Below are 25,886 nucleotides of genomic sequence, written 5' to 3'. Positions count from 1 at the left end.
AGCCTCAGAAGTCCTCCACAGCTGAGGACTCTATCCATGAAATCTACCATGGGGCCTAGCACAGAATTAAATCAAACCCTCTGTGGCCATTGTGCTTCTTCCAGATCTAGGGCAGTCTGGGGCCTCGGCTTCCACCAGGAAAGAGGACCAGGTTCCTAGACCACTTTTGTTCTCTCATCACTAAGAGGCTTGCCTTCCAGCTTTAGAAAGGCTCCCTCCCTTAAACGCGAGCTGTGGGCTGCTCTTGTCCTCCCACATGGATCTGCTGCTGCTGTTCTGGTAGTGGCTGGTAGTACTGAGCCGCACACTCCGCAGCATCCGCAAAGCACCGTGGGGAACGCAACAGTTCCCCAGAATGGGAAGGTCATGGCAAAGAGGGTAGACACTCATCATCACCATTGTTTCACTGGAGGAAAGGCAAAGGGGTCAGTCTTATGTAAAGAAGCTGCATTAGACACTATTTCTATACGAGAACAGTTTTCCTAATGAAAATAATAGAATGTGTTAGTTATGGCATCTTCTTTGCTGTTAGGACAATAACAAACTACATAAAATCTGTCAGAGATGCCCTAGACACACCTGACCTCTGCAAGAGGATGGACTAGATGGTTCATGGCGGTCCTTTTAGGTTACGTATTTTTGCAGCGGTCCCCAAGACTGTTGACAAAGAGGAGAAACTCCTGCCTCCACCCTTCCTGAACGAAAAGCTGCCTCTTCGGCACCAAAACCATAACGAAGAAATGCATTTCCACCACGCATCAAACTCCCAGCTGCTGTCAGTCTCGGTAACGTGGCCAGGTTTGCACCATTCATAGATGGTCTGCACCAGGCTCACACCGGCGGGTGGGCGCTGGGAGCTGACCCCTTCCAGGCGCCGCCGGCGAGAGACAGCGATGCTGGGAGGCGCCGGGTGCCTGGGCAGGCACGGCTCGCACCCTTCTTCCCGGCAGCGGGCGTGCCTTTCGCCGCACAGACCCGGCCGCTTTGCAGCCCCGGGAGCAGCAGCACCTCCGCGGCGCCCTCGGGCGAGCCCGAGCCGCCGCCTGTGCTTCCGAGCAGGCGCGGCGGCGGGTTGGGCCGGGCCCTCCTCCCGCCGCCACGGGGCCGGTGAGGGCGCACCCGCACGCCGCCGGGCCCTCCCGAGGGAGGCGGCAGGAGGGCGGAGAGCGGCCCGCAGCCACGGTAAGGCACCGCGGACCGGGAGTAGGGGGGGCGGCGGGGGGGGAAGCCGCGCCGCCCCCCGTGTTGCGAAGTTGCCGCCGCTGCGGGGTCAGGGTCCCGGGGGGGGCTGCCGGGGCCGGGCCGGCAGGGTGACGGGCCCCGGGACGAGGTGGCCCGGCGGGGTTGCGGCGTATCCCCCTAACCCACCCCGCCTGCCGGCGGTGGCGCTGGGAAGGGTCGCCCGGCCACGGAGGAACCCCCGGGGCACCGCGACGGGAAGCGGCACGGCGGGGAGCGGTGCGTGCGAGGGGCGGCGGCATCGGCGGCAGGAAGCCGCCGGGAGGAGCAGGACGACGACATGTCAAGTCGGCCAACGAGGAACTAGGCCAGAGAAGACCTCTCGTTAGGACTTCCCGGGCCCGCGTCTCCTGCCGAGGCGCCGGCGAGCGGGTGCATTTGGCGCTCCCCGCCCGGGGCACCGCGGCTGCCAGCTGGGTTGCGGGGGCCGAGCTCGGCCTGACCGGCAGGGCCCGGCACCGGCTGGCGCCTTCCTCCGGCAGCCGCGGCAGTACGAGGTGCCTCTGCCGAGGCAGGCTGTCCTAATTCCCGTACAAGAATACACGGTTTTGTGACCGCTTCTGTGCTAAAACCGAACCGACTGTGACACAGTTGCACCGGTGCAAGCCACTGCACAGAGCCCCTCCTCTTCCCTTTCCACCCTCCCTCTGCTCTGGTCCTGCCGAATCTCGCAGTGCATTCCACCCTCCCTCTGCTCTAGAGCTACCGAAATTCGTGTTTCATGAACACTTTTGCTTCCCTTGTGTTGGCTCTCCCTCGCGTTCCGACAGGATCCCTTCTGCAACCTGCTGCTGATCTAGCACAGGTATTTTCTTTGCTACCTCCAAAAGGGGGGGGGGGGGGGGGGGAAGTCATTCGTCAGTGAAAAATTGCAGCAGCTGAAAACCCTTAGCCGAAGGGAAAGGTTTAGACAGAGTGGGTTATGAGAGTTACAGCAACAGAGTTGAGATGTGCTGACAGCTTTTGAAACATCTTCCACGCATGCAGTATTTTTGTCTTCAGCTGCAGGGACCCTTCCATTTATCTCCTGTTACCTGTATTGGTGATAGCAGCTTTGGTTCCTGTCTGTTATTCCCTTTTGTTCCCGATAACTACATGGCCACAAGTTCTGGTGCTTGCAGACTTGTTCACTTTCTCCAATTATACCTGTAACACCTCTCAAGAACTTGTGCCCCGAGAGCATCATTAGGCCAAAAGGGCTGCTATTACCGTGTGAACTTTTTTCATATTACCGTGCTAATGTACTCAGCAATCCTCCCTAACTGTGCAGGCTACACAAGATCTACATCAGATCAGTAACAAATCATTAGAAGAGAGCAAACTGCTTTTGAGTGGTGACCAGGCCCGATATGACCTCATGACCGGGTCACGATTCTTGGGAGTTTATGTGCCCTTTGGGCGTTAGAGGGGAGCACATAACCGTGGTGTTAAAAAGAAAAATGTCACAAATGCACTTATTACACTTTTATCTCTCTCTAAAGAAAACCCAAACATATTAGTGGGCAAAAATCCCTCTCTTCTAGCAACCAGTGTTCAAAGTTTTCATAATACATGTTGGCACTTGTTAAATATGAACCCACCCTAATACAGATGTTCAGAATAGTATATTAAAAAAAACTGCTTTATAATCACTCAAGTGTACAGATGAGGGCTGCCTCACAGAACATGAGTTAACCCCTAGAAGTACATGTAGCTTCTGTAAGGTTAGGCTAAACCAAACTACAAAATTTCTTTTCTCTTAACCACAGATATGTGATGTTTGCACTGGTGTATCATAGGTACTGAGAATACATGTGAATGACCATGTATCTCAGTAAAAAGCAGTAAGCTTGGAATGAACTTGAGCCTTTGAGCTTCCCTCCTTGATTTCTGTATCATCTGACATTTCCAGGTAACATCAGCCAATAACCTTGTATTAAGTAGTATACTGAAATATGTAGTCTTTGCTTAAAAACCTGGCTAGAGATTGCTTTCCTTTCTACAAAAAACTTTGGGTTTGAAGTAAATCTTAAGATCAAAGAGCTTCTACTCGGAGTATCTCACTACTTAATAACAACAACAAAAAAAAGTAGTAGCATCCTAATAACAGAGCATGCCCAAGGAGGAGGGTTCCCTCCCATCTTATGGGAAAACTCCCTCTGTTGAGTGTTGTCCAACTCATTTCAACAGATGTCTTATGATTTCAGAAGTTATTACTTCTGAATTTCCAAGCCTTCTGGTTATGGTGATTACATGCTGCTTGGTAGGAACAGGTATTAGCAATGTAAATAGGAACAAGGTCCTATATTGTTGCAGTTTGAGGCAGAGCTGTTTTTTGCCAAGTTATATGGTATTGAATGGCATCCCCAAGCTATCAATAGTATTAATGCAGCTTTAGAGATTCAGCATTCAAAAATACACATCTAATTTGCCTTCACAAGAAGAGCACGTGCAATTCTTACAAGAAAAACTAAGATGCATAATCACTGTTAGCATGGAAAAATTACCATAGATATGTGACTTTGAAACAATTCCTGAAAGGGAGACCCCAGATAAAGAAGCAAGATATTAGTTCGTGCCACATTAAAGTCTCATGACTGAATTCCATCCTTTGTACCTGTGACACCCACCCCATCTACACAACAGTCAGTAGCACCACCCCCAGAAAGCCAGAGAACCATCACCAGAAACTTCCAGGGAGAGTAACGCTCACCTATGAGAGTAGAAGTGGCTATTCTTGGCACTATGGTGAGTCATTTGTTACTCAGCTATTTGATTAACTGTAAAGGAATTTAAAGAAAAAAAACAAAACCAACAACAAACAAAACACAACAACAGTCTCCTCTCCCCTAACAATTATTAGGCATAGCAGAGCTTACCTTCTTAGTAAACAAATGCAGTGATATCCTCAGTCCTGTTCTCATAACACAGGCTAGTACTCCAGCAAAACAAGATCTTCATCCTTTCAAATCCAGGAAAGCCAAAGACAAAAACTCTGAAGAGAGCACATTGCTCCAGCTGTAGAAAGGACATTCCCTGTCTATACAACAGCTCATGGAGTATATATACACTTGGAAGAGGAAGCTCTTGCTTTCTCTCTTCTACAGGCACAACCTTTTTTTTTTTTTTTTTTTTTTTAAATTAAGTTTACTCTTCTCTATTTTGGCTTGTCAGTATTGAACTGACCAGACAACTTCCAAACCTGAACATAAACATCTCTTTTCCCTCACAGACCTATCTTCTACAGACACTTTCTCTGCCTCCTTATTTCCCAGGCTCCAGAAAGAGGTTGTGGTAATTAGGCTGCAGCTGATGTTCATAACATTAAGCAATCTTTTCAATTAGAGATTTGATGATACAGGTGCACAGTAGTTAGCAGTCACTTGTTAGTCTGAAAAATTTGTGAATCCCCTTGCTACACTATTTAGAGCTCTTAATTGCCTGAATGAGCCAATCTACTGTTTCTGATAGTGGCCCTTTGAAATGGTGCCTTTCTCCCAGCTCTGTGTGTTGTAGTCACGCAAGAGGAATGGAAACTGAACAGCCCTGCTAGACTCTTGGACTTTGTCTTTTCTCAGCAAACTCTTTCCTTACCTGATGTAAGGTGCTTAAGGTAAAAGTTCAGTGAGGGGAAAAAAGAGAGCTTGTGGCTTGCACCTGTGCTAGCAATGCAACTTGTTGGCGTGTGCCAAAGGTACCAGCTGTCTAGCCTTCTTTTAAGGTTTCACCTCCAGAGAGACGCGTTAGGCAAGAGAGCACCACAGCTTTATCAAAGACTTAAAATTATTCTGGCATCTGCTGAGGTTTACTTATCTACCTATTTCATAGGCTCCCCCAAGCTCTCTTTTTTTCTTGGTGCACTTAGGAGATACTGCAAACCTTCACAATTTCTTTGTTCCTCTTCTTTTTGAGAGGCAGGGGAGAAGTTGCCTTATATCCCCACCACAGTCCTTCCTAGCACTTGTCTCCTTAAATTCAGACAGCTGTGAAAATAAGTTTCCCACAGAAGCTGGGTTCTTTGTTTCGCTCTCCAGAAAAACCTTTTGTTTGTTTGTTTGTTTTAAGCTTCAAGCAAACCCTTTAGAGCTGGATTTGCAAAGATGCTTAAAAGGTAGCTTAGAGTTATATAAGTATTTGGGCACCCAAGGCCCATGTTCAGGCAATTTAGAAAATGAGATACCTATCAGAATCATTAGGTACTGCCTGCCTTTGGGACTGTGGCCCTTGATTTTTCTGGGTTTAAGTTTTTGCACATGTGAATTGTAGGGACAGTACCAATCTACTGCATATTATATGAATAAAAACTATTTATGAACAGTACTTTTTGATCCTCAGGTGAAGAAATGGGTTTACATCTACTTAATATAACTGTAATGGGTTGACAAGATAAATCATTGTGACCTTTAGGTCTGATCCTGTGAGAACCACAGCATCTTTGGTATCAAACTGAGGCCCTTTGTTCATAAGGGTCACAAGAGTATATGCTTGTGTCCCGCTCCTTGCATACATGCTTATTTAGTGGAACAGCTACATGCTTGATAATGACATTTCTTTTTCCTCCTTTATACTACAGGTCCAGAAGCACTAGGGTACTTGATTTTGTTTTAATTGCTAAGCCACAAAGACTGCAAACATGTCTCTGGAAGACATCCACATGAACACCCAGGATTTGCTTGAAAAAAAACCATTAGACGCTGGAGGATTTGGAACAATTTCTTTATGCTTTCACAAGAAACATGGATACGTAGTATTAAAAAAAGTGTATACAGGACCCCAGCGCACTGAGTAAGTTACAGACCTTAGTTCTGATTTTTATCTTTCTGTTAGTCTAAGGAATCCTCTAAACAAAATGGAGATAAATCTAAATTAAGTGTAATAATTTCAGATCTTTGGATTCTGGAGATACTGTATGTGGGGAAAATACTCTAAGACAATACTAGCAGCTGTCCTGCAAATTTTCCTTTTTTCCCTCATGAGCCAACTTTTTTAGTTTTAGCTCATTGTTCCAGTGAAGTTCCTGTTTTCTGTTGTAAGGTGAGCACACTGTGGATTGTTAAGAATTGAGGGCACTCTTGCACACTTAAGGAAATGCAGGAACTCAGTGGGCACATGATATTTTCAAGCTTGCAGATCAATTTTCAATACAATTGTCCAACCGTAGATGTCCACTAGGAACTAAACACACATGAGCTATCAGTAGGACTCCAATCTCACATGTATAATACCAAGAATGTAACCCTCTCTCCCTTGAGAAAAAGCAGAGTGAGCCGAGCCTGCTGTTTTAATTCAAGGATTGTATTAGCTGTTGATTTCAGTGGATTCAGGTCACATTGCAGCTCTGCCACCTCAGAGCTGTAATGATCCTGAAACTCTCCTGTGAGTCATCCAATAGAGAGAGACAAAACCGCACGTTCTTCTAGTTTGGGTTATAATAAATAAATTAACTGAGTTTTTATTTTGCCAGTGAAAAACGAATTAAGAGATTCTAGTAGTTTGCGAACTGCACTGACAGTTTGGGATGAACACAGTTAAAATGGACAAGCCTGTCTGGTTTGTGTTTTTACTTTCTCACTACACAGGCTCATAAGCTTGTTATTCCTTAAAGTTTTGAACCAAAAGCCTTAAGCAAATTTACAGTTGAGCCTAATGCAAACAAAACAGCCACTTTCTTCTCTAGTACTAGAGGAACACAGAGGGAGAGAGCAGTTTCACGTTAAGTCACAGTGTAGGAAAGCATTAGCAGGCAACATAGTCTCAAGATTTTCTTGTATTCTTTTGCCCGATGACTAGAACAGGAGCAATGGTAAAAAGAAGACTATTTAATATAACGGGTACCATCCTTCTCTAACACCCTTAGCAAGCTCCCAGCTGTGTACCTGTGACTATTGATGGGTTGTACTGAGGCCCAGGTAAAGAGTTAGGCTTTGAATTCATCCTAAACCCGTAATCATTAGTACATGTTATCACCATCCAGTACGTGGATGGATCCCCTGTAATAAATCCATTTTGAATGTGAATACCAGCCCTTTGGAAAAGAGACCTGTATGGTTTCCTGTACAAGAGGCAGTGGAATGTGTCTCGATCCTCCTTGTCCAAAGACTCTTTCAGCCCTGCCCTGATCCCACCCCAGTTCAGGGATTTGGACATACACAACCAGCAGTGCAGCTACAAAAAGAATGCTTATGCACTTTCTGAAAAGCAGACCTTAAAATCAGGCTGAGCAGACAGTCTCTGTGCAAGGCATTTGAGACTTAGAGAATATAACCTGGCATGAACAAAGCTGTATCAATTCAAAACCAGCTGAAGGTATAGTTCATCTTACAGTTGCTCTAGGGATGTTGACATGTTTGGCCATTGTTTTCATTATGAATCAACAGCATTTTCATCCCTGTGTTCTTTCTAGCCTGGCACCTAAGTTCAGCGTAATTTCTGTTTTACAGATATAATGCTTCCCTCCTTGAAGAAGGCAGGATTATGCGCAGACTGCAGCATGACCGTGTGGTAAAACTACTAGGTATAATTTTGGAAGACGGAAACTACTCACTTGTGATGGAGTATGTGGACCGGGGGAACATGATGAAAGTGCTACAGAAGGTGAGCAGTGAATTGCTTCATCCCTTGCCACTCCTTAGGGTTGATAAGATGCTTGAAAGGGACAGGATGTTACTGCAATCTCCAAAGAATGGAGTCTTTAGTTTCTCATTCTCCTGTGTTAAAGAGCCAGCGGCAGCCCTGCCTTCTCTAGAGACAGCAGAGGGCAGCTATGGCTTTCCTGTGCATCAGAGGAGCAGACCACAGTTAGAGGTTCAAACTTACAGGAGTGTTTGTAGAGATAAGTGGAGAATTTGCTAAAGAAGAATGCTTTTGTAAATATAGAGTGACTCTAGAATTACTTTAATGCAAAAATTTAGATCCAAGAAGGATCTTAGTTCTTTTTTATTATGGCTTGAGCAGAGGTATTCTTGGGACTGAGAAAGAAACTTTTTTTTTAAAGATTGTTTTTTAATTTGATGGTTGTAGTAGCATTTTTTAATAGATGGTATTTCTTGTTCTTTGTTTTAGCTCTCACTGCCTTTGTCAGTGAAAGGGCGTTTTGTGCTGGAGATCACAGAAGGAATGCTTTATCTGCATGAGCAAGGTTTCGTACACAAAGACCTAAAACCAGAAAACATCCTTGTGGACACAGACTTCCACATTAAGGTACTTGTTAGAACAACGTAAATGGAGAAGGCTAGTGATTTGGGTTGAAGAACCCAGTTCAGCTGCATTGGTTAGTATTCCTGATTGGTAGATGAACTCCTTTGTAGTGTAGTGAGCTATTGCCAAGAGTGGTAGCAGTGGATCACTGAAGTACGGTGGCCTATACAATCTCTGAGCCTGAGCTTTGCATAATCTTCCCCCAACTATGGAAAAAAAAAAAAAATCACTAAGGGCATTAAAAAAAATGAATAATATTCTTGAGAATTAATGAACTACAAATAACAAAACAGAAAGAAAAAACAAACCTTAACACATAGAGATTGAAACAAAATAGAATGCCTTATGGATCGTGCCTTTTGTCCTTTATTGCTGTAATTTCTCCTCCTGCCTTTACCTCCTCCTTTTTATTCCTTTCCTTCTTTTGCCTATCATCTTTTCCTCTTTTGTCTCCCTCTTTTTTCCCTTAGTCATCATTTTTAAATGACAGCCAGCAGCTACAAATAAAGCAGCAGGAGACTACTTCAAAGAATGGTTTATAAGCCTGTTCCAAAGCCCTTCTATTAACTTTAGTGGGGTTTTGGATCAAGACACATAGATATAGAGTCTACTCCTCAATAAACCTGAGTAGAATTTGCAGCAGTCCTCATCAAACATCCTGTCTCTGGTCAAGGTGAGTTGCTGAAATAACCACCCCATTACAGTTGAAACTACAGAATAAATTTCTGTGAAGAGAGCTTTGTCATTTGGTATTTCTCACACATAAATTAGTGAGAAGTTTTTTGACAAGGTTAATATAGTAGCAAGTCCTAGTGGAGTATGAGCAGCTTGCAGAGAAGAGGTATAAACTACATTTTTTTTTTTTGCCCAAAATAAAAAAAAAATCCTGATCTGCTTTAAATGTAAATTGGATGGTTTTGCGGGTTTCAGCTTGCTTATATGGACAGGACCAAACTAGGCTATCATCATACTGCATGACAAACTGAACTGCAACCCAAGATCAAATTCAGAATCAGATCAGACTTCCTTAAGCAGCTTGATTAAAAGTATAATTTAAGGCAGCTGTTGTATGATCTCTCTGCTTGAATGTGTCTAACCTTGCCGATATTTATAAAGGGAAATAGTTGTTCTAGGTAACTGCAAATGTAGGAAGATTTATATCATGTCTTCCTCTATCACATTAAACCTCTCACTTGTAGACCTGAACTTGGACTCCTGCTTGCTCAGCAGAACATCACTTACATTTTCCTCCTCCTCTGAATACATGACCTCTAAATTTAGTCCAAAGCTTCAGAAACTCAAGAGGAACAATAAGCTAGTTAGAGGCAACAAGAAAGAAAAGAAAAGCAAGTTATAAGTAAGGCAAGGCATCACCTCAGTTTTATCTGAAGTGATTGGGTTACACAACTCAGTTTGACAGCTGCCTGTGGCCAAGAGAGGCAGTCCTATTTTCTTCCATTTTTCCTCTCCTGCTGATCTCCTGTTCCCTTGTGTTAGCACTGATGCTAATCTGACCACCCTGCCCTGATTTAAGCAGCCAAACCAGCAGATTACAATTTGCCTTGTTGGCAGTGCTACCCTTCTGTTGTGGTGCACTTGATTAGGCAAGCCATTTGAGTGCCTTGCACTAGGTCTTCCCAGTGTCAGGTAAGTGTCAGTGCTGGAACAGGAGGAGCAGAGGTAGCACATAACAGAAGGCTGTGCGGAAAGGAGGGAAGGATTACTTTCTTCACCATCAGCCATTAGTCTAGCTGTAAAACTGCACCCTAAGGTTTCAGTAACATCACCTTGTCAAGCACACAGTACCCAGGTATCCCTGCTTTAACTTATCCCATGCTATCCTTTTCCATGTCTCTTTGCCATACACATCACATCACTTTAGATCCTCTTCCTCCCCCCTTTCTGTAGGAAGATATAAGGAACTTGAGTTAAATGGAATCTAAATGCAAAGGGTAGTAAGGGAAGAGGGATATCTGCCCATCTCAGATTACTTCTGGATTTGAATCTTAGCTTGTTCTCATATGGGTCTTCTGTTCTGCCATGAGCACTGCAAGCAGATCTTGAATGTGATTGTCAATATGAGCAAAACCAAACTTTTTCCTTACATTGGGTGATTGTTCCAAGTGGGATTAAGTTAATAATGAACGTTCAGCCTAATCGTTCTCAGTTGACAGTGATAATTTATTTGGGGAAACCCCCCCCCCCCATAAAACGGCAAGTAGTTTGTTTTCCTTTCTTGTAGTTGCATTTTTTGCAGGGTTTCATTTTTAGGTAAGTTATTAACAGCTATTCATTACAAAATTGAGCACTGCATGAAATACTTGTTTATCTCCTCTTCATCACAGCAGTAGCTCTGATGTGTCTCATTTTTCAGATTGCAGATCTTGGTGTTGCCTCCTTTAAGAACTGGAGCCGGCTGACCCAAGAAGAGACTGTCCGACAGAAGCAAATCAAGAGCACTTGCCAGAACAATGCTGGGACTCTTTTCTATATGGCCCCAGAGCATTTACGCTGTGTTAATGTAAAACCTGTGGAGAAATCAGATGTTTACAGCTTCGGCATAGTGATCTGGGCAATTTTTGCTAACAAAGAGCCGTACGAACGTAAGTTACTTCCAAGAGGATGCTATCACAAAACTAAGTTACAAATATTAAGCATTTAAAGTTATAAAATTAAGATTAGTAGATTAAATCAGATATGCCCAAGAATAGCGCCTGTTCAGCACCTCATGGCTAGTGAGAGGCATTAGTTGCATCATTCCTGACTTCTAAGCATGGACAGGAATATCTGAATTGAAAGATAGGCATGAGCCCAAACTATTTGCATACACATGGTGTGGGCATAAACCTGCACTCAGTGGCAGAAGTTAAACAAATCTTGGGCAGGCCAAGATGGAAACTTTGATGTATACTATTGCCTGAGGTGGGCTGGTTACATGTGGTTTTTCTTCTAACAGGAATGGTCATATAGCCAGTTACAGCTTCTCAGCTGCATGGTACTAATTTCTCAACATGCAGTAGTGTGGTCACGTAGAAAAATAGGAGCAGACTGTGGAATTCCAGAGTAATGTGTTTATCATTTTGAATGGATTTTTTGCTAATTAAATAGCTAAACGTTGCCTGTGTGGCCATCTTTGTGTTCATACCCAGTGCAGAGCATAACTGAGATTCAGATTCTAGAGAGCTAGATGTCACCTTTACTCACACTGGGCACATCTTATATGTAAAAGTAAATATTAATCTTAAAATAAATCTCTAATCCATGAAAGTTAGGGCAGTGAATTAAAATTCACTAGTGTGAGATATTTATAGCTGTAAATCAGTCACCTTTCTTTGAAATCTTCTTTTACATATCCACAAACACACAGAGAGCTGCTTCACTATTTCTTTTACCTACAGAAAGGTAGCAAAACCCGTGATCAAGATCTGATAGGAAATTTTATTTTTCAGATTGTATAAATGAAGCCCAGATTTGCTTTGGCATCATGAATGGAAACAGACCAGACATAAAGGAGATCACTGATAAATGTCCAGTGGAAATTATTGACTTAATGAAACAATGCTGGGAGCAAGAGTCAGAGAAACGGCCAACCTTTGCAGGTAAGGCATTGCTTTGCGATTCTTTGTTACATGTGCATCAGTAGTCTGTAATGAAGCAAAACAAACTTGAGTGTTTTCCTCTTAAAATAAATTTTTGCTTTGAAAATAGAAATATCAATTCACATGCCCAGTAAAGCATGCTCCCTGTACCCTGACTAAAAATGGGATCTGGTCCAACATTTACAAATCTGAGAAATACTAGTGAGTGGGTGGAGCCAAGACACTTATACCTGCTGATCATTTTTCTTCAGCACACTATAATCTTCCTGCTGAAATTTACAGAAAAGCTACCATCAAGTGACATAGTATATCTTGGGTCTGACTGAGAAAATACCCTACCCAAACTAGTTTCAAAAGCTGTCCCAGATCAGCCTTCTATGAACAATGCAACTAGCCTTTGACTGTTCTTGTTACTATATTAAGGCTAAATGAGTCATGTGAACAGATTCCAAATGTATGTATAATTTTCCTGTTTCTGACTTTATACAAGTCTTTATTCAATCCTTATCCATCAAAATTGTTGACAGTATAAATCACTTCTATATTCCATTGGAAACCACTTTCACTTAGTTCTGTTCTTTTTGCAGAAATTAGTCAAAGATACAAGCCATTTTACTATCAAAATCTAGGAAAAAATATTGAAGATGATCTGAAGGAGTTAAAAGTGAGTAACTTTCTAAGCATTTTAAAGCATCAGTTCCCCACCCCTCTCCCCAACCTCAGTTATGGCCAGATTCTGCCCCTTTGAGTCTGATCATGCTTGACCAACCTGATTTTGTTCTGTGATAAAATGGCTGGATTTGTGAATGAGGGGAGAGCAGTGCATGTCATTTACCTCAACTTTAGGAGGACTTTCAACACTGTCTCCCAAAATGTTCTTGTATCCAAGTTCGGATGTTACTGTCTGGATGGGCAGATGAGAACAGGTTGAATGGTGAGTCTCAGAGGGTAGCACTTAGTGGGTCCTACTTCACCTGGAGGCCAGTAACAACTGCAGTAGTGCAGGGGTCTACTATACTGGGAGCTTCCCTGGTTTACTCCTTTATCAGTGACCTTAGGGAAGTGATGGAACATACTCTCATAAGGCGTGCAGGTGACACCAAACTAGGACCACCAGTTAATACAGTCACAAGGGCAAGGCTGCCCACTGCAGGCTGAAGGAATGGTGTGACAGAAACCTTTTGAAATTCAGAAAGGACAAATGCAATGTGCTGCACCTGGAACAACCCCTGACTTGAGTGCCAACTGGGGGCTGCCTGGCTGGGGAGCAGCACTGCTGAGAAGGACCTCAGGGTGCTGGTGAGCAGCGACCTGGGTACCAGCCACAGCCTGCGTGGCAGCCAGGAATGCCAGCAGCATCCCGGGCTGTACCAGCAGCATCACAGGCAGCAGATCTGCTCAGTGCTTGTTAGTCCTGCCATATGAGATGGGGCTGAGGGACTGGGGTTATTTCAGCCCAGACACATGATGGCTTTGGGGGCACATAAATAGCAGCCTGCCCCTACCTATGAGGAGTTTATTGAGAAGATAGAGTCAAGCTCTTCACAGCAGTGCATGGTAGGAGGACAAGAGACAGCGGACATAAGCTGAAACAAGAGAGATTCAAACTGGGTGTAAGAGAAAAAATTTCTCCCCATGAAGACAGCTGAGCAGCAGAGCAGGTTACCTACGGAGGTCATCTAGTCACCATCATTGGAGGTTTTCAACACCCAACTGCACAAAGCTCTGAACTACCAACTCTGATCCCATAGGTAACCCTGTTTTGAGTAGGAGGTGGGCCTGAGGTCCCCCAAGGTCCCACCTGAGTAACACTCTGATTCTACGATAATACTTTGCAAAAGCTCCTCATATATCCATTAAGTCTCACTCATGAAATAAAATGTTATTCCTAGAGATTAAAAAGTGGCAGAATCTGATTTAGAGTAAGTGTAAAAAAAAAAAAACCCACCAAAAAAAACCCCCCAAAACCACACCTCTAACTTCTTGGTAATTTCTGTCCTGCGTTCAGGCAGTGTCTAATGAGTCCCAGCCTGCTTGAGACCAGGAAGCTATATGGCAGTAATAACAGGGAAGATTTGAAATCAGATGTTTTTCCTGAGTATCCAAGTTGGTTTCTCTTAGTTTTCTGGCTGTAGGTTTATAAATTATGATAAAAAGAATGATTTCCTGACTGAAAATAAGAGAATGAGAAGTTCTTGAACAATTGGGATGATTATGGAACCTTTTTATCACAGATTTTATCAATTTACTCACTTCAGTAGTACTGACAGCTATCGGTGAGAACTCCTGGCATTAGGGGTTTAATCTTTGCAGTGAAATGAGGCTCAGAAGAGTACATACACAGTTATTTTAACTGAGAAAAGAAAAACAACTTCCTTTAAAGAAAACTGTAAATGAATGGTTTCACAAAGTGCTTCCTTCTGTCACCAAGTCTACAATTGTGGAAATGAAAGTTTCTGGTTTAGAGAACATGTGATGTTTGTGAAGCACCAGTGACTGTTCAAAAAAGCAATAGAGTTTTGCAAAATCAAACTGGTGAAACAAATTTCCTGGACTGATTTGACCAAGCTAACTCACAATGTGAAGTATATATATCTAGTTTATGATAGCGGCCCCAAATCAGGATCATGGCCAGTTAGACTAGATGCATTAGCTCTCTGCAAATACACCTCTCAAACCATAGGGACCATAGGACTATTTAGAAAATGGGCTGTGAGTCTCTTACTTTATCAGGAAGGAAAGCATCCATTCCGATTGAGGCACAGAATTTGAATACAGCATTCAAGGCAAGTCAGTGTGGTGAACTACTTGTACAGTTTCAGTAGTAACATGAGTTAGAGGGTTTGAGCATAGCCTTTTTTTTTTTTCCACCCCACTAGCAACCGTGGAAGCAGAGTCCACAGCCTCCTAACTAAAAGGACCACAGAGTCACAGAATGGTTGAGGTTGGAAGGGACCTCTAGAGGTCATCTGGTCCAACCCCCCTGCTCAAGCAGTTCAGTTACTCAAGTGAAATCTAAGGACCTAAGGTTGTAATGCACTTTAGAATGTCATCTGTTGCTTTTGAAAGGAAGCAGATTTTGGGGGGAGGAGATAGTAGTTGTTGATTTTTAGTCTGTGAAAGTACTTCTTGGGTTTAATTTAAAAAAAAAAAAAACCAACAAAAAACCCCACCCTACTTTTAGAAATTATTTTACAAGTAAAAAGGACTGGGGAAAATTAAGAAATAATTTTTCCAGGTAAAAAAAATTTTTACTTCCAGTGAAGTCTGAATAATGGGAACATCAAAAGAATAGAACAGGAATGGATTTTGCCTTCACTCTAGTGAAGTGAGGATGAGGGTTTACAGAAAGGAAGTTGTACTGCATCTTTCTGAAGATTTGCTCTGAACTCCTTGTTCCTAATACTCTTCGTAAAAAGTCAATGTGGCCATACATGAATGTAAGTCTTCTTCCTCACCTCTTCCCCATTGATGAATATACTTACTAAATATAGATCCACAAAACAGGATGCATGTTTGCTACCTTTACCTCAGCAGCATCCTCTCACCGAGATTGCTTGCAGAAAGTCTAGCTATTAAGTACAAGACAGACAATCCAAAACCACTCTTTCTGGATTCAGCTCATACTCATGTAGGCAAGGGTATTGTTTGGCCGAATCAGAGTATTATATACTGCAGTTGCATTGCAGTCCTTCCTCCCGTCATTGAAGGAAAGATTTTGCCCATCTGTAGCAAAACAATGAGTATTTTCTGTCAAGCTGTGCTCTCTGTAAGAGTATGGGATCTCTTCCCACAGATTCACGGAATCTGTTCATCCAGGTCACTTCACTGTGAAGCTGTGCTGTTTCCTGTTCTACAGGAATAAGCTTTTGCCTGTAACTTGATCATTTGTTCTTTCTTATGTGCAGAAAATGTGGCCCGAGTCAAATGAACTGCTGAATAGGATGCAATCCCTTCAAATAGATGCTGTAGCTGAAGATACCAGTAATGGTCAAGTAGGTAAGTCATGTACTAGCACATTGTTATTCTGTGTATTCTGCCAAAGATAAAGTAAGTAATCTTGTACTTAACCATGTACAAAGTAACCATGTACAAAGTAAGTAATCTTACCGTTAAGGGGTTATGAAGAGACTCAATTATTCAGTGCTTCAGAGAGAATTGTAACCACTGAAAAGATTAAATTTGCTCCCAGGCTCCCAAAAGTCATACTTAATTAATTAATTACTTAGTTTTCCCCAATCCACAGTTTGAATCCATTTCGTTTTACACTCTTCTGTTTTCCTCTGCCATGCTGAAAATTTTGTTTAACATTAGATTTTTCAATAGTCACTTTGAGAATTACTTTTCATACTTGATCTTTCTTCCCATCCTTTTAGTCATGCCAACTGCTTGGTCTGTAGGCCTTAATTTCATGAAGACTTTCCTTTTTCCACTACAGCCTTTCTTATGAATGCTCTGAATACAGCCAGGATGCATAATTATAACATATTCCTTTGTTTATGATCTTGCTTTCTATGGAATCTATCTGAGGAGCACCAATAGATGAATTTTCTCTCCCTTCATCTTTTCTATCAAAACTTGGATGAGTTTCATGGTTTTATAGAGCTGTCTCACTAATATGTGATGATATAATTACAGTTTTTTAGTAATGTATCTGGAATCCTTTTTCCAAAGTTTCTTAATGGCAAAGGATATAGGATCATATTTGCAACACTGATTTACAAGCAACAATATCAAATTCTGTAGAAATAAAATCCTGCTAAGTTTGCTCACACCATTTGAAAGATATTATTAAATGAATAATGTTAAACTGTAACACGCAACTAATAAATCTTCCCCAAAGCTACGTTTGCCGTAACTGTTCTTCAGTAGAACTGATGGACTTAATAGGGCAGCCCCACTGCTGTATTTTTAAATGAGTATAATTGCATTTCCCTAGCAGAAATAATCACGTATGACTGCAGCTGATTACAGATGCTCTTGTGTTTTAAGTACAGAAGGCTTTATTGGGAATCTACACTGCAGAAAGATACCATCTTGACAGCCTGTCAGTCAAAGTCAGTTTTTTTTCTCCAGTCAATTGGCATTACTCAGGCAGTGGTAGTGAAAGATACCCCACAGGATCTATTCATACATCTCAAGCTTGCCCTGAAGAATGGATGCCATATAGTTTGTGCTAATACTGAATTGCTAACAGCTGTCACTTTTGATAAGGTTGTTTCTGTATTAGCTTATTCATCCCACTCCCTCTCTAGTAGCAGTAACAAAAGAAGTAGAGCAAGTCAGATTGAAGGGGTGCTAATACACAGCCATGAAAAGGAACCAGTATTGGTCCTGCCTAATATGGACTGAATTCAGGTCATTTGGAAAAAAATTTTTAAAAAGAAAAAAGAACACCCCCCCCCCCCCAAAAAACCCAAAACCCCCACCATAGCTCACTGGCATTATCTGAGCTAAACAGAAGCACATACCTATGCTTTATTCCAATTTTACAGTGGTCTGTCAGAGTCCCTTGCTTTGGGCAATGTACGATGTTTTCTAGACAACTATGAAGCTTTCAGAACTTTTTAAGAAAGCATCTGTAGTCCTACCCTTAAAAAACACAAGAACAAGTAGTTACAGGCAGATTTTTACATTCTTGTTTAGTCTTGGAATGCTGCAGGATGATCCAGGTCATAACTCAATCTAGTTCAAGACTGAAGTAGAGCGTCCTTTGATAGTGAGTATTAGTTTGAAAGATGTAGATAACACAGACTATTTTATCTGGTAGTTGTTACTTGTAAAAGTGTATTCTTTGGGACTATGAAGAATAAACTAGATAAAAAGGATTCATCATGAAATACCAGATGGGATATTTTACATAATCATTTGCAAACGTGACTTTAATGACAAAGTATTTGTGCTGTATGAAGTAACACCTATTACAGTGGTGTTATTTTCAGCCTGTTGTTACACTCCAATTTTGCAATTATTAAACACCAGTTAATGCCAGTGGAGACACACTATTAAATCAGACCCTACAAATGCCTCCAGGAACTGTTTGTTTCAGTGGTTGAGAACTTGATGTCAATATAAGCAGAGTATGCAGTGAATTCCGACACCACTTGACTAAGTGAAATTTTGACACTGATAGCTTAAACAAGCTTGTACTTCCTAGATAAAAATCTGTAATACTTCTCCGTAAAGGCACTCTATAAAATAAAACACAGCTTATGCTGGAAGTAATGTTATATATTCACCTTTTATATATTACCATAATATTAAAGGTAGATTAATAGGTTCTAGTCTCATCGCAACAAGTTATACACTTACATTTGGATGTATTTCACATATTAATTTTCCTCCCTTTCAGATCAGCCTAATTCTCTACACAGCTCTCAAGGTCCCATGACCAGTCATGTTAACGAAGCCCTGTTTGATGCCTCCCCTGAGAACCAGCCTGTTGAGAGCTGTGAGACCTCATTTACATCTGCTGATCATCTAGAAAGAAAACTTCAGCGTGAATACAACTACCATGTATTTGGGAGCTGGATGGATAAAGCAGTTCCACCTGTAGTATATACCCCTGAAATGAGAGAGGAAGAAAGGAGACGAAGAGTTTCCTACGATCCATTTGCAAAGCTGTCTCCTACTCCTCAATGGAGTGAACTATATCCAAGAGCTGAAAAAACAGGATCAAACACTAATCCATATTTTTGGCCACAGCCAGCTGCAACACCACCGAAACAGGGAAATATAGATATTTTTTATGGGCCAAGCCATAACAGTCTTCTAACGGGAAACACAGAGGGTCTTTATGGATTGTGTTCAGCCAGTACCTTTAGCCTAAGTAAACCTCCTGTGCCTGAATCTGGCCCAAACTTGCCGTCACAGACCAACGTAAACTGGTATCCAAAGAATGCAGACACAGATACGGGTGAGATTCCTCCTCCCCCAACACCTATGTTTCTGAAGACACACTTGTTCTCTAAAAATGAAGTGGCCAAGAATGTTTTGTAGTTTATGTAACAACCACCTGCTTATTGTTAACAGTTGGTCTGTGATACAACAAAGGCGAATTTATTTCGTGAAGTTCTCTTCATGTACTTGAAGTTAATTCACGTCACTAAATGCTCTAGCTTTGACTTCATTATGCTGCTTTCACTGATTTCAGGCTGTTAACTTCAAGTGAACCATTTCTAAAGCATCAGTATAATAGAGGACCATTAGACCGAATGCCTAACTCTTCAGCTACCAAGTAATAGCAGACAGCAGATACTGCTACAGCAGCTACCAAAACTAAGAGCTGCTACCAATCATTCTAGGAAAGCAAAGGAAAACTTTTGACTCCCAAAAATGTAACATTCATACCATAGGTTCTTCTTGCGCAGAAACAACATTTGTAGCATTTCAGAAAATAGATAGGTATTTTTAACTTGATTTGCAGCAAGGTAAGAGAATTCTGAACTCAGGGAGCTAGCAAGAAGCTAAAGCTCATAACTGGTTTCTCCAGGGAGCTTGGTGCTGATGGGGAGCTTCTGTCAACATTTGCTGGTAAGCTGTGGAGTAGGAAGATATGGAGACAAAGAAGGAAGAGAACACTAAGCATTGGCAAAAAGTATAAATAAATGGTAACTAGAGGCCTATAGGATGTAATTTTCAGGAACTAGAGGTAGCATGAGATACATTAGCCTGCTCCTACTAAATACTGGATATTTTTAGCATGGCATTCCTTTCCAGATTGTCTCACGAGAAGATCAAGGATGCCTAGCTGTTTACAGGCAGAATGCCACAAAGGTGTTACTCTGTTAAATTATTTATGCAGAGGCTGTGATTAGTTGTTTGTGTGAGTTTATTTACTGAAATGAATCTGAGAGCTGTCACGTCAGAAGGCAGGGATTAGAACTGTCAACATCACTAATAAAGTCAAGTCTTCTGTTTGAAAGAAGAAAACAGTTATTATAGGGAGGCTGCATGCCATAGTGTGGCAGATGTCAGACTACGAAGCAGAAGAGCTGCATTGCAGCTCTTCCATTGACTTATTGTGTGACTGTAACCCAGTCACTCTTACTACCCCATCATGAGCTGCAGAGCTCATCTGTGGGCATCCAAATAGATTACTGCCGTGGGCTGGAAGTTACATCTCTGCCAGACATTACTGCCACCAGCAGAAGATGCAGTGGTGTCCCATGCCTTTGCTAGAGTTGGTCACAACCAGTGTGCTAATACAAACCACGATCAGTCTCAGCAGTAAGCAGTAGCAACATGCTTGGGAGTTTGATATTTTTCAGTTTGAATACCTGATACGAGGCAGCTCAGTCCATAACTATGCTGTGATCCCGCACTGCCATCTACTACCCAGGTATCCATATACCCACGTGGAAGCCCATTGCCCTTACTAGGATCCAAGGATGGTTAAGGCTATTAGTCATTGAACAAAACCATAATAAGGTCATTGCTTTAACTAGAGTTATTCAAGGAGATACAATCCTATTAAAAAGCTTCTCATCTCTTTGTATTTAAAAGCATGAACTATGTACTCGTGCTGTTACAAATATGGCAGTCATTTTTACATACATTTGCTTTTTTATTTACATAATGCTTTTGACATTTTTTTGTTTTCCCTCTTTGTTCAGGTAACAAGGATTCCACTTCTTTCACAAGGGCAACTTTTACATATTATCCTACTGCACCCAGAGTAAGCACAGGTAAGTGCGGTAGTCTTCATCTGCCCTGGTAGCCAACAGGCTATGCATTGCATCCTGATCAGTAAAGCAAAAAGCTTCAGGATCTTGAAATAATTTATGTTATTGCTTAATACCTCTAACCATAGCTGAAGTTATCAGTACCAGTATGTAAAACTAATTCCTGTCTCTAGCAGGACCTGTACACACTATTAAATGTGTATTTGATGGATCAAGGACATCTTCTGTGTAAGAGAACTTTTAAAAACATGAAGGCATTGTAAGATCTCCTGTACACCTAAACCAGTCGCTTTCTTAGATTAAACATCGGGTGTCTGTGACTCTACCCAACTCCTGAACCACATGTGCATTTGGGACACCTGTCCTTTCTTGCTCTGGATTTTTAATACAAATCTCTGGCTGCAGGCTTTGTGCTGATCAGCCTTCCTTGGGGCACAGGTCTCTGCAGTTCAGCTGTCTCAAACCCATGAAATTCTGTCCTGTCTTTCAAGAGTTGTTAACATATGTTCCTTTCAAGTTGTGTTGCTTGGGGCACCCTGAACTCTTTAATTAACCCTTTCAAGGCTTTTCCAGTTTATAAGTGGTTTACACTTACAAAGAAAACTTGAAGCAGCGGGCTTCTATCTTCTTGACTATATGCCCCTTAGAGTCATTAGATGATTACCCAAACATGACAAGCAAGCAAAGCATAGAGGCTTGAGAAAGGAGATTTATAAGCACAGTAACTTTTACTGTTAATATTGACAAAGCATTTGTACATGTTTTCATATCTTGTGCTAGATTCATTTTGTTACCAGATAAGAAAATAGCAAACATGAGATTTCTTCATTTTTTTAGCTAAAATATGAATATATTTCGCAAGTCCTTCAACTCAAAAAAAAAAAAAAGATACAGGAATCATAATATTTTGAGACATGCTAAAACACATTCCTTTTGTGCAACTTCAAGAAACTAATCATGCATACATATAGGTATTTCTGACTAGCAGTTTCAGGTTAACAAATATTAAATGCATTTAGTGAGATTTTCTTATGTGACCATAGATTTCCACACTTCACATTGCAATTGAGTGTGTAACAAGGACGTTTGTGCATCTAACCATCATTTTAGGTGATTAAATACAGAGCTTGATCTATCATTTTAAGTATCAGTACTTCAATTTTAGACCCAGATTGTGATATTTACCATTTAAACTAGAGTTAAAACATTTAATGGGTGATTATCCAAACAGAGTTCAGAAAACATTGTCAAGAGAATAGAAAACTGGTGTCACCTAACATGACTAGAATTGCCGCTTAGTTTCATGTTATGTGTGGAAACTGGACGACTGTAAGCAGAAGACACCAAATTAGGTGTTTAACTAATCACATACAAGTAAGCCACAGATGCAAGCTCCCAGAGGTGCACACAATTTAGCTGTGCTAGGTAAGGTATCTCAGAAAACATTCTAGTCTTGCCTTAGAACCAGAAGTACAGAACAGGGGAAAAGAAAATTTTTGAAAAAAAGAAAAAAAAAGAGAAAAAAAAAGAGAGAGAAATGTTGTTGAAACAAACACTGAGCAAGTAGTGCACCACGAAGAACATACACATAGATAGCGGGGATGAAATACATTATGAAACAGAGATGCCATCAAGACAGCATAGTATAACACAGAGTATAGAAACCTTATGAGCAACTAGAAATGTTTTTCTGTAGTCTTACAGAACTCTGAAGCCGTAACTGTAAACCTGAGCTTACATCTATGAAAAGTAAAGCTGAGAGGCAGAAGTAAGGCTTTAAGATTTAAACAAAAAGCGCTTTCAAGTGAAGACTGACTTCCTGAAGCTGTTAGCCAAGAAAAAGCAAGGCTGCTACTACACGTTCCTAAAGCGCAGGGAACATTATTTACAGTCTAGTAACTACCAGCATGTAAGGCTTGGTTATGGCACTTTGTCACAGAGTAGAATAGGATGGGCTTTCACTAAAGTACATTTATGTTACATTGCATAATTAAAATATGCCCACAGTTGCCAGTAAATGGCCGTTTCTACATCAAATGCAATAAAAAATTTAATCACTTCTCTTATTAGCAGAACCTTCTTCCTCCCTACCACCTCCTTATGTTACTTCTTGACATTTTGAACCATGTGCGGTTGTTTATAAAATTGCATTAAATTCCCTTATACAGAAGATTCAATCAAGTACAACATAAGTAACAGTTCTGGAATTCAAATTGGATCCTACAATCACATGAAGATTGAAGAGCACAATCAACATATCAGCACTTCTCCTGTTGCTACAGAGGCAATTTATAGGCATTATGAAGCAATGGGTATATTTGGTAAGAGTAACATCTCCCTAGTTTTGATGTATTCTCCCCGTATATTTATCTGAGAATCATTTGGTTTGGAACGTATAAAAGCAGTACAGCTTTCTCCCTCTGATATTTGAGAAATAACTGTTTGGATCCTTTTCTACTACATACTTAAGAGCTTATGAAACAACTACCCTTGTGCTAATACCATTCTGTAATACTGTGTACCTCATTTGTCCTGTAGTTTCATGACCTTTTATGAGACACCAGGTACAAGTAGATGTATATGCATCATGAACAAGAGGAATAACAACACTCAAATTGGTAGAAGCAAGGTTAGGATTGGTGGTCCTCACCGGACTTACAGTTTAAATCACAGAATATCCTGAGCTGAAAGGAACCGATGAAGATCATGGAGTCCAGTGCCTGACACTACAGAGGGAAACCTAAAAGTTAAACTGTATATCTAAGATCATTGTCCAAATGCTTCTTGAATACTGACAGGCTTGGGGCCACAACCACTTCATTTGGGTAGAAATTGGAAGATTTTGAAATTTAATTTATTGTCGTTGGTCAATACTGAATTAAACTATCCTTGCTTATTCCTGAGTAAAAAAATTAATAGTGTCCCTGAATATAAAACATATCATACAGACCTCAGTCAGCTATATAAGAACTCTAGGAAGGAGCTTTTCAATTTTGCTGGTTTAGGTGACAAACTATGATAGCCTCAGATCAAAAAGCAAGTCCAGCAACTGACCTGTGAATACATGTGTTCCGACTGGGAGTTTCTTTCCTGGTGTCATTGGGTAATACTGCCTCCATGAAACCCACTTCTGATTGTATCACTAAAATTCTGTCTCCAGATATTACCGACAAATAGTTGGGGGAGGACAGGTGAGATAGCGAAAGGAACAGAAGAAATGTTAAATATACTTTTTTTCTTTTTGCAGACAATACTACTGTCCTGACTGAGAAACATCTAAATCTAGTGAGAGAAAAGTTGGCTAAACAGTGGAAACACTGTGCTCGTAAACTGGGCTTCTGTGATCCTGAGATTGATGAAATTGATCACGACTATGAACGAGATGGACTAAAAGAAAAAGTTTACCAAATGCTGCTTAAGTGGGTAATGAGGGAAGGCTCCAAAGGTGCTACAGTTGGAAAGCTTGCCAAAGCCCTTTTTGGCTGCCAAAGACTGGATCTCCTTACTAGTTTGATGCAAATCAACGAGGAATAAGTTGACTGAGAACTCGGGGGAAAAGTAGGGTATTTTTTCCTGAAGAACTTCCAGTAACAAGTAATAATTCTGAAGAGACTTTCTGGAGCTCTCATTTTTGCACACTTTTTGGAACACGTTTTTTCTGCCAAGCAGTTTTCAGTGAATACCTCTGGTAAATCAAAAAGTTATGTCAAGATAACTGGTCTTCCAGAGGATAAAAGAAAATAAGCGTCTTCCTTCTGAATAAAATGATTGTCCAAAGGTAATGACAACAAAACGCAATACCAATAGTGATTCAAGGAGAATGTGTTATACAAAATTTCTAGATTCTATCTTGAAACATGTTGGTACCCTTGTTTAGTTCTGAACAAAAGCATGTCATTTCAGCAAAGCTATTATGTCAGTAATAACATGTGAAAGACTGACTCACTCCTTGAAAAACTTGGACAGAAGACAAAGTCAACTCTTAAATTTTGCCAGAAGTGCCAATACTTACAAGGGTACTATCTCAGACTGCTCTAAGTCAATACAAAACTATTTTTTAAAGTCTTTTTATAATGTTTATTAAATGCAGATGTCTAGAATTATGCAGAACAGCAGTGTAAATAAAAGCAAAAATGATTTTTGGCTTAAAAAGTAAATTGGAAAAATACTCTTCTTTCATAGGTTAATATTGCGTTAGATTTTTACATTGCTTGGTAGAAAAGATTTACATGGTAAGTTTCTCATCTGCTTTATGAAATAGTAAAAAAAGAAATTCAATCATTATGCAATCCAAAGTAAAAACTTGGAAATATTAGAGCTTTGGTAAGGGGAAGGTACCTTATTACCCCATGACAGAAGACGCATTCTCCTACTTGCTCGGGGGGCTCGGAGTGTTACTAGTTTCTGAATCCCTCAGGCTGCATTTATACTAGTAAACTAAACATGCCTGGGAATGTTCTGGGCACTGAGGCTAACTGGCATGCCACAGCCTGCTGCCAGGGTAGCCAGTTCTTTAAACCTCCAAAATATTGTGCCAGGGCTATTTCACAGCGCTGAAGTTGTGTTGGGGAACACTGCAACAGCTCTGTAGCATAGGTGGTGGTATCCCAGAGCCTGGGAATGTTCCTTGCCACTCTGACTTGCTAGTATTGACATAATCTCAGTGTGCAAGATCTATGAGAGAAGAATTACTGAACTGTAAGTTTTTATGCCCTAAGAATAATTATGCCAAACTCTTCCAATGAAGGACAATACCTCCTATTTCCATCAAATCTACAAATATTTCCAGCAGATGTTTTGGACCAGGTAATTACACTGTAGATAAAGCAGTAAGTGTTCATTAGGTTCTTGTTATTGTAAAAAAAAAAAAAACTAATAATTTAATAGAAGTGTAGTTAGAATAGATTTCTGCTCCTGATACAGTAGCCACCATTTTAGCAGAAGCAAAATAAAACTGGAATCATAGTAACCACCAACACATACTTGTCATCTTCAAACCTACGTAGCACAAGGCAATACTGGAAATGGCCCCCAAAATGGAGACTTTAGCAGACATCAATACAAAGAGTGTGTCACCCACCCAAATAGTGGAGCATTTATATATTTGTTAATGCATGCTAAAACTCATACTTTCCTTTCCACTGAGGCTAGCTTGGGATGTATCAGTATATACCACAGTAATATTTAT

At 41.1% G+C, this 25,886-nt stretch overlaps 1 protein-coding gene across 2 annotated transcripts; it reads left to right on the top strand.

The window, feature by feature from the left end:
- The first annotated feature begins 1,052 nt into the window (after nucleotides 1-1,052).
- RIPK1 (receptor interacting serine/threonine kinase 1) lies at nucleotides 1,053-24,855 on the top strand. Of its 2 annotated transcripts, none has more exons than XM_052780076.1 (12): nucleotides 1,053-1,182; nucleotides 5,792-6,003; nucleotides 7,659-7,812; nucleotides 8,281-8,418; nucleotides 10,790-11,018; nucleotides 11,865-12,014; nucleotides 12,602-12,678; nucleotides 15,923-16,013; nucleotides 18,367-18,930; nucleotides 20,630-20,701; nucleotides 22,867-23,019; nucleotides 23,946-24,855. In XM_052780076.1, exons 2-12 carry the CDS (start codon nucleotides 5,852-5,854, stop codon nucleotides 24,230-24,232), a joined length of 2,067 nt encoding a protein of 688 aa, XP_052636036.1. In that variant the 5' UTR covers nucleotides 1,053-1,182; nucleotides 5,792-5,851; the 3' UTR covers nucleotides 24,233-24,855. The 2 variants fall into 2 exon arrangements, with proteins under 2 accessions (XP_052636036.1, XP_052636041.1); XM_052780081.1 differs by lacking the exon at nucleotides 1,053-1,182 and adding an exon at nucleotides 1,720-2,044.
- The last annotated feature ends 1,031 nt before the right edge of the window (nucleotides 24,856-25,886 follow it).

The sequence above is a fragment of the Harpia harpyja genome, chromosome 1, assembly GCF_026419915.1.
Source record: "Harpia harpyja isolate bHarHar1 chromosome 1, bHarHar1 primary haplotype, whole genome shotgun sequence".
NCBI classification, from domain to species: domain Eukaryota; kingdom Metazoa; phylum Chordata; class Aves; order Accipitriformes; family Accipitridae; genus Harpia; species Harpia harpyja.
This window is presented reverse-complemented; position numbering and strand designations above follow the sequence as displayed.